This window comes from Belonocnema kinseyi, chromosome 6 (assembly GCF_010883055.1).
Source record: "Belonocnema kinseyi isolate 2016_QV_RU_SX_M_011 chromosome 6, B_treatae_v1, whole genome shotgun sequence".
Classification (NCBI taxonomy): Eukaryota; Metazoa; Arthropoda; class Insecta; order Hymenoptera; family Cynipidae; genus Belonocnema; species Belonocnema kinseyi.
Window position 1 is genome coordinate 6,814,351 of NC_046662.1, and position 8,539 is coordinate 6,822,889.

The window sequence follows — 8,539 nt, forward strand, 5'->3', positions numbered from 1 at the left end:
TCTGTTTTTTGGAAACAGTGTAGTTTTTGGTTAAAAATTCATGTTCTTCATGAAATTTTAAACTTTTATCTTAAATTTATATATTTTGTTGAAAACTGGACAATTTTGTTAAAAAGTAACCATTTTTATTGAAAATTCGTATTTTCGATATAAAATTAATCTTCTCGGTTAAAAATTATTGTATATTGTTGAAAATTCATTAATTTGTTTGAAAATGCAATCATTTTTTTTTAACAGTGATTATTTTATTTGAAAATTTGTCTTTCGGTAAAAAAATTAATATTCATGTTGAAATTTTAACCTTTTATTTTTAGTTCATATATTTTATTGAAAACTGGACAATATAAAAAAAGTAACCCTTTTTGGATGAAAATTCGTGAAAGACTACAGTTTATGTGAATTTGTTTTAATTTTGAATTTCAGTGATCAGTTGGTTGAACCGGAGGCTAGCAGATGGACAGTCGCCCTTGCACAGTGCAACGACTCCAGCACCAACGACTGTGCCAACGTCAATTCAATTGACACTTCCCAGGACGAATAAGTTTTTCCCCAATAGATTCGAGACACGAACTCCAGCTCCAAGCTCCACCCAAGGAAACGTTCCCTACTCGGGAATGCCTTTCCGCAACCCCATCGTCCAGAATCCCAATATTAATCAAACAATGCGAACCTCGGCTCGATCGACAGGCGTCGGTGTCGCCGACAGCACGGCCGGTCTCAATTTTAATAAAACTGGACAAATTACGAGCACAAGCACACCTTTGGACCGACTAAATGGTTTGAACAAATCCCCAAATTCGGGAGGAACGTCGAACGTACCTCCAACGATCGAAAATAATAATGCCCCGCCGACAATGAACGGAAAAGTAAAAAGCACAAGCAATTTACAAGGCGGCCTTCGACGTGCCGTCTTAGATAAACCTCTCTTGCCATCTGCCTACTTTCCTAAGACTTTACACTAGCATCTTTAGGAGAATATTAGACAACTGACCTTGTGAATGTAGATTTAAACAAATGATATTTCAATATGAAGAGAGTACAAATAAGTTGTCGCGAGTCTTACAATTCGATTATTCACTCGCGGAATTTTCAAATTGTTTTTTTTTTTTTGTGTTTTCTAGTTTGTAAATAGAACTTTTAAAGAAGTTCAGGCTTCACAGTCGATAATGCTAGCTCTTAAAAGTGGGGTGATGTTTTTTTTAAACGAAAATGGGGGAATAAATTATTTTTAATTAAATTAACGTAGGTAACATATTGCATTCAATATGAAACGCTTTAGATTTCTAAGATTACAACTAGGTTTTTTTCGTTGGAGAGCAGTCCTGTAAAAAATATATTGCATTTTTATCAAAATAGTTGCAATTGCAAAAAAAGGGATGAATTTTCAACCCAAAAACTATTTTTTAACAAAATCTTTGAGTTTTTTAAATTAAAAATTCGAATCAATTCGAAAAAGTTGTATCTATAACTCGAAAACATAAATTTTCAACAAAAAAAATATCAATTTTTAAGAAAATGGCTGAATTAAAAAAAATTTACCCAACGGAAGCATTTAAAACTAATTTTTTTTTTATTTTGGATTGAAAATGCATCTTTTGTGGTAGAAAAGTGATATTTTTTGGTTGCAAGAAAAATTTAACAATTTGGTTAAAAATCCAACTATTTTGTTGAAAATTTGTGTTTTTTTAAAAGTTTAATTACTTGGTTATAAACGCCACTATTTAGCTCTCTCTTTTTTAGTCTCTTTCTTAACGAAACAAATTTTTGAAAAAAATCTTTGAGTTTTCAAGTTAAAAAATCGAATGGTTCGGAAAATAGTTGACTTTCAAATCCGCAAAAATAAATTTTCAAAGAAAAAGATCAGTTTGAGCCAAATGGTTGAATTACAAAAAAAAAATATTTCGACAAAACAGAAGCATATACAAACTAACCCTCTTTTAAGAGCTAGTTCTTAAAAGAGGGGTGGGTTTTTACGAAAATAGGGGAATAAATTATTTTAAATTAATTTAATATAGGTAACGTAAATTCGATTAATTAAAGAAAAGTTGTATTTAAATACCCGGAAACATACATTTTCAACAAAAAATATCAATTTTCAAGAAAATGGCTGAATTAAAAAAAATCTACTCAATGGACGCATTCAAAACTAAATTTTTTTTTCATTTTGGATTAAAAACGCATCTTTTCTGGTAAAAAAAGTGATATTTTTTGTTTGCAAGTTCATCTTTCTTGGTTGAAAATTCGACTGTCTTCTGAAAAATTTAACAATTTGGTTAAAAATCCAATTATTTTGTTGAAAATTCGTGTTTTTTTTTAATTAAAAGTTTAATCACGTGGTTGTAAACGCCACTATTTAGTTGGAAATGATTTTTTTTGAAAATTCAACAACTTTGGTGAAAGTTTATCTTTCTTCGTTGAAAATGAACTTTGGGTTAAAAATTCAACTGTTATGTAGAAAATGCATAGAGTTTTCAGGTTAAAAAATCGAATAGTTCGGAAAATAATTGAGTTTTAAATCTGAGAAATTAAATTTTGAAAGAAAAAGATCAGTTTGAGCAAAAAGGTTGAACTGAAAAAAAAAATTTCGACAAAATAGAAGCATTTACAACGAACCCTCTTTTAAGAGCTAGCACTTAAAAGAGGAGTGAATTTTTATGAAAATAGGGGAATAAATTATTTTAAATTAAATTAATGTATGGTAACATATTGAATTCAATATGGAACGCTTTAAATTTCTAAAATTACAACTGCTGTCCAACGAAAAACGTTTTCCAGAGATTATTTTCCCGTGCATGTACACTGGAAGAACCAGTCTTTGTGATAAATTTTACTTGCTAGATGTTTTCGTTGCAGAGCAGTCAAGTAAAAATATATTTAATTTTTATTAAAATAGTTGCATTTGCAAAAAAAAAGGATGAATTTTCAACCCAAAGTCTATTTTTAACAAAAAATATCAATTTTCAACAAAATGGCTAAATTAAATTAAAATCTACCCAACAGACACGTTTCAAACTAATTTTGTTATTTATTTTGGATTTAAAAGGCATCTTTTGTGGTAAAAAAGGGATATTTTCTAGTGAAAAATTCATTTTTCTTGGTTGAAAATTAACTTAATTGTGGGAAATTTGACTGTCGTCTGAAAAATTCAACTATTTGGTTAAAAAGCCAACTATTTTATTGAAAATTCGTCTTTTTTTATTGAAAGTTTAATTACTTGGTTATAAATGTCACTATTTGTTTGAAAATATATTTTTTTAATTCAAATGTTTGGTTGAAACTTTATCTTTCTTGGTTGAAAATGAACTTTTTCGATTGAAAATTCAACTGCCTTATAAAAAATTCACCTTTCCGGTTAAAAATTAACTTTTTTTTTTAATTCAAACTTTTGGGTTAAAAATTCAACTGTTACGTAGAAAATTCTTTCTTTTGTCTTAAAAAATTAGTTATTCGGTTAAAAATGCATCTCCTTTTAAACGAAACAAATTTTGAATAAAACCTTTGAGTTTTCAAATTAAAAAATCGAATAGTTCGGAAAATAGTTGACTTTCTTTTGAGTTGAAAATCCATCTTTTGTGGTAGAAAAGTAATCTTTTTTTTTGCTTGGTAGTTCATTTTTTCATTAAAAGTTTAATTATTTGTTTATAAATGTCACTATTTGTTTGAAACTTTTTTTTCAAATTCGACTATTTGGTTGAAAGTAAACTTTTTCGTCAAAAATTTAACTTTTTGTGTTGAAAATGCAACTGTCTTTTAAAAAATTCTTTTATTGTTGTTAAAAATTTGTACTTATGGGTTAATTTCACTGTTAGGTAGAAAATTCGTCTCTTTGTCTTCAAAATTGAGCTATTCGGTTAAAAAATCTTCTCTTTTTTAACGAAATAGTGGACTTCTAAACATAAAAAGATAAATTTTTAACGAAAAAGATCAGATTGAACCAAATTTCATCTTTCTTGGTTGAAAATTATCTTATTGCGAAAATTCAACTATCTTCTAAAAAAAATCACCTTTTCGGTTAAAAATTAACTTTTTTTTTTTGAAATTCATACTTTGGGTTAAAAATTCAACTGTCATGTAGAAAATTACTCCTTCTGCCTTCAGAATCTAGTTATTCGGTTAAAAATTCGCCTCTTTTTTTAAAGAAATCAAATTGTAACCAAATCTTTGAGTATGCAAGTTAAAAAATCGAATAGTTCGGAAAATAGTTGACTTTTAAACACAAAAAGATAAATTTGAACGAAAAAGATCAGTTTGAACCAAATGGTTGAGTAAAAAAAAAAACATTTCGAGAAAATAGTTGCATTTAAAAATAATTTTTTTATTTTTGACTGAAGATTATTCATTTATGGAGAATTTATTTGCTGAAAATTGAATTGTCTTCTAAAGGATTCTTCTTGTTTTAAAAATTCAACGATTTTGTTGAAAACTCATCCCTTGAAAATTCATCTATTTTGATCCAAAAAAATTTTTGTTTTGTATTTAAAGTATAACTATTTGATTTTAATTTAAACTTTATTTTCTTGAAAATTAGTTTTCCTTTAGAAAATTTAATTATTTGATTGCAAATTTCTCTTTCTTGTTTGAAAATGATTTTTCTTGTTAAAAATTAACTTTCTACTTCATAATTGAAATTTGATTTAAAAAATCGTCTTTTTGGGTTGAAAATCCAATTAGCTGATGGAAAATTCAATTATTTTCTTAAAAATTAATTTTTCTTTAGAAAATTCAATTATTTGATTGAAAATTTCTCTTTGTTGGTTGAAAATGACATTTCTAGTTAAAAATTAGCTTTTTACTTGATAATTCAAATTTGATAAAAAAAAATCGTCTTTTTGGGTTGCAAATCCAACCAACTGATGGAAAATTCAATTATTCCCTTAAAAATTAATGTTTCTTTTAAAAATTCAATTATTGGATTGAAGTTTTATCTTTCTTGGTTGAAAAAAATATTTTTTATTGAAAATTAAACTTTAAAAAAATGTAAAATTGGAAAATTAACTTTTTCTAGATAATTCAAATGTGATTTAAAAAATCGTTTTTTTGGGTTGAAAATTCAATTATTTGATTTAAAATCCAATTACTAGATTAAAAATTTATGTTTGCATGTTTAAAAATCGCCTGTTTCGTATAAAATTCGTCTTTTTGTGTTGAAAATTCAACTTTATGATTAAAAACTCAACTATTTCGATTGAAACGAAATATGCGCTTTAAAATAAAAATGGTCATTTATTTAAAAATTCGACCATTTCGTTGAAAATTCAATTTTTTCGTTGAATAATTTAACAGTCCTTTAAAAAATTGTCCTTTTTGGCTAAAAATTCGATTAGTTAGTTATAAATTAATTTTCTTGTTGAACAATCATATTTTCGGTTGAAAATTTAACTGTATGGTAGCAAATTTGTCTTTTATAATAAATGATACAAGTTTATTTTATTGTCTTGACAATTCAACTAAATGTATCAAAATTTTTTTAAAAATAATTCGTCTCTTTTGATTGAAAGTCCAACTATTTGGTTGTAAATTATGTTTGATCTAAAATTAATAATTTTATAAATAATGAAAAAAAAAAGAATAGAGATCTTCATTTCTTATTGTTTTGTTTACCAGTAAAATCGAAAATTACTGTCTTACAAGTAATTTTCGATTTTATTGACAAAGGAAATAATAAGAAATAAAGTCCTCACTTCTTTTATTTTCATTATTTATTATTAATTAATTATAAAATTATTATTTTTAGACCGAACATAATTTGAGAAGAAATAATTGAACTTTTAATCAAAAAAGGTGAATTGTTAACAAAATAATAAAAATTTCAAGACAATAAAATAATTTTTTAATGATTTATTATCATATATTTGGTTGTAAATTAGGTTTGGTCTAAAATGAATTTGTTTCTTGAAAATTCCACTATTCGGTTGCAATATTATTTTTCTTGGTTGAAACTTGTCTTTTTTGTTAAAAATTAAACTAGAAAAAGATTGAAAATTACCCTTTTTGTTGAAAAGCAATTTTTTTGTTAAAAATTCAATTTCTCAAATGGATAATTCAACGGCAATGTAAAAAAACCGGCTTTTGGCTTGAAAATTTAATTATTTGGTTTAAATAATTGGGCTAAAAAAAATGTGCACAAAAGATCATTTTCAACTAAGAAATAAATATATAGTTAAATTTTTATGCAAAAAAGGCGAATTTTTAAGAATTTTTATTACAAAAAATTGACATTTTTTTGGGTTTCTCTTTTTCTCAACCATGGAAGATGAATTTTTCACAGAAAAGATTACTTTTCTAACCACATGGATCACTTTTGTATCATAAAAGATGAATTTTTAATCTAAAGGGACCAATTTTCTATTCAAAAAGACAAAAAAGATTTTGAATTTACATCAAATTTATTAAATTGTAAACCAAATAGTAGAATTTTTCCAAAAATAGGAGAAAAGTAATTTTGTTTTAAAAAAGGGATGAGAATAGAGGAAATAGTGTGAAGTCTGAAAGTTGTTTCTTGAAATTTCGAAGCTTCATTTAGTAAAAGTTCTTCCTGCATAATTGTACATTTTCGGAATTTGAGTGAAATCTATCGATGTAGGCTATACGTTAAAAGACCTTGATTTAATTTTTAATGTATCAAATGCCGGTGAGAGCGTGAGTACCTGGCAAAGTTCGATTACAGATTGAGCGGATCCTGTCGACAATATATTGAAAATGTTAATTCAAATGTAAAATATATATTTTAAAAATCAAAATCAAATCAATTGCGCTGTCTGCGAATTTTGGTCTGACATTAACCGCTCGGTCGTGTACAATTTTTTTTTAAACAGAGCACGTACAAAAATCGTCGAACTGTAAACAAGAATGTCTGTTAAATCGTGAGGATAGCGACAGTATTAATCAAATAATTCGTAGCGACTAAGATAGTAAGCAATCTCAACTATTTTATTACTTTTGTACATAAAAGGAGAATAAATATTATATAAAAACAAATATCTCGTGCAACAGAGTCTCGTAGTGTCTAGTTTTAATTAAGTTTATATATCACATTTTAGTATTTTGAAGAGTTAATTAAAAACTGAATTATTTGTTTTCTTAACCATTATTGTTTCGACTGATAAGCTAGTCTACAATTATAATCAACACTTTTTGATTTGTCTGATTAGTATAAAAAAATACTTGACGCCGAAGCGAATCGTTAAAATGTTTTATCTTTTTCACAATACCGAAATTCTGGAACAGAAAAAATCGTTTCGTAATAAATAAATTAACAGATAGTCAATATTTGAATAGAATTTCAGAAAATAAAAAGTGATAAACGTCGAATAGTAGAAATATTGTCTTGAAAATAAGCAATTTTCGCATGCTTTTTCTATACAGTAGTAGGTACGTATACACAGATTTTAATTTTTCGACCTCTTTCAACGAACGAAAGAGTCTGTTCGTTGTAAAAATATTGATTTTTTTAAATAATACTGCTGGCGAGATTATTTTATTTGTGGTGCGATCACAGCTTCGGATGGCAATTCTGAATTAGCGACGTCCAAGAGAGGAAGGTCCATTCTTTTACGTCTGCGTTCGCACTTTGCACACGGTTTGCGTGCGTTCATGCAGTTTGAGTGAAAAACTGCGCTGCAGGCGGAACACTGCAACAATTTTTTTGTGTTACAAATTTTATAATACGATTGTGCAAGTGTAACTTTCAAATACTTTTCAACTGAATACATATTTTTAAAGACATTTTCTTGGGTTCACAACTTATTTTTATACCTTAATTCAGAACTCGGACTCACTTCAGACATCGAAAATAGTACATCTTTTGAAAAATAGTAGCAAAAATAGTGACATGAATTTTATTAAATTCATAAAATTGTTACATAAATGGTCATCTCGAGGATAATTCTTCGTTAAGATAAAAATTTGGGGGTTGTGCATAAAAATCAAAACCATTTTTTACGTAATATTTTTTACAGTCTGCAAATCACTAAAAACTAGAGATTTTTTAGGTAGAGTTATGTCACAACCTCCCAATGTTTTGATGTTTTAATCGATGAAATAAATTCTGGGTCATTTTCCGGTTTTTTTCCCAGTTCGCAAACATTTTTCACGGTCAATCAAATTAAAAAAATGGAACCCTAAAGCTACTGTTAAATTTTACTAACATTTTTCAATATAAAAAAATATAAATTCACGTTATCCTTTTCAATGAAATCATTTCTCCTTATAATTTTCAATGAAAAATTGAAAAATTGAAAAATTTTTAACTGAACACTTATTAACCCATTAACGACCAAAGCTATCAATTTTATAACATGAGTTTGACCGCAAAATTTACGGGTACAACAAAACAATAAATAAATAAGAAATTCGAATCCGTCGTCAAAAATCGAATATTTTGACTTCAAAATTAAATATGGCGATTTTTGCATACAAAAATAGTGAAAAATGTTTGATTTTCTATTTTTATAATTTTTTTTCAGACATAAAACGCGTTAATATCTTAAAATTTCTTCAACCATCGGTGCACAAAATTCTTAAACTTTAACAGACAATT

General features: G+C 26.8%; 2 protein-coding genes across 2 annotated transcripts in view; one reads left to right on the plus strand and one right to left on the minus strand.

Moving 5' to 3' along the window:
• The window catches only part of LOC117174550 (spindle assembly abnormal protein 6 homolog), a 16,317-nt gene extending 15,297 nt beyond the window's left edge, over positions 1–1,020 (plus strand). Inside the window, exon 4 of the mRNA XM_033363755.1 lies at positions 424–1,020. Coding sequence (XP_033219646.1) covers positions 424–962 — 539 coding nt within the window. The 3' untranslated portion in view covers positions 963–1,020. The remainder of the gene's footprint in view (positions 1–423) is intronic.
• Positions 1,021–6,492: 5,472 nt separating this feature from the next.
• The window catches only part of LOC117174208 (run domain Beclin-1-interacting and cysteine-rich domain-containing protein), a 35,022-nt gene continuing 32,975 nt past the window's right edge, over positions 6,493–8,539 (minus strand). The window contains exon 5 of the mRNA XM_033363073.1: positions 6,493–7,631. Coding sequence (XP_033218964.1) covers positions 7,473–7,631 — 159 coding nt within the window. The 3' untranslated portion in view covers positions 6,493–7,472. The remainder of the gene's footprint in view (positions 7,632–8,539) is intronic.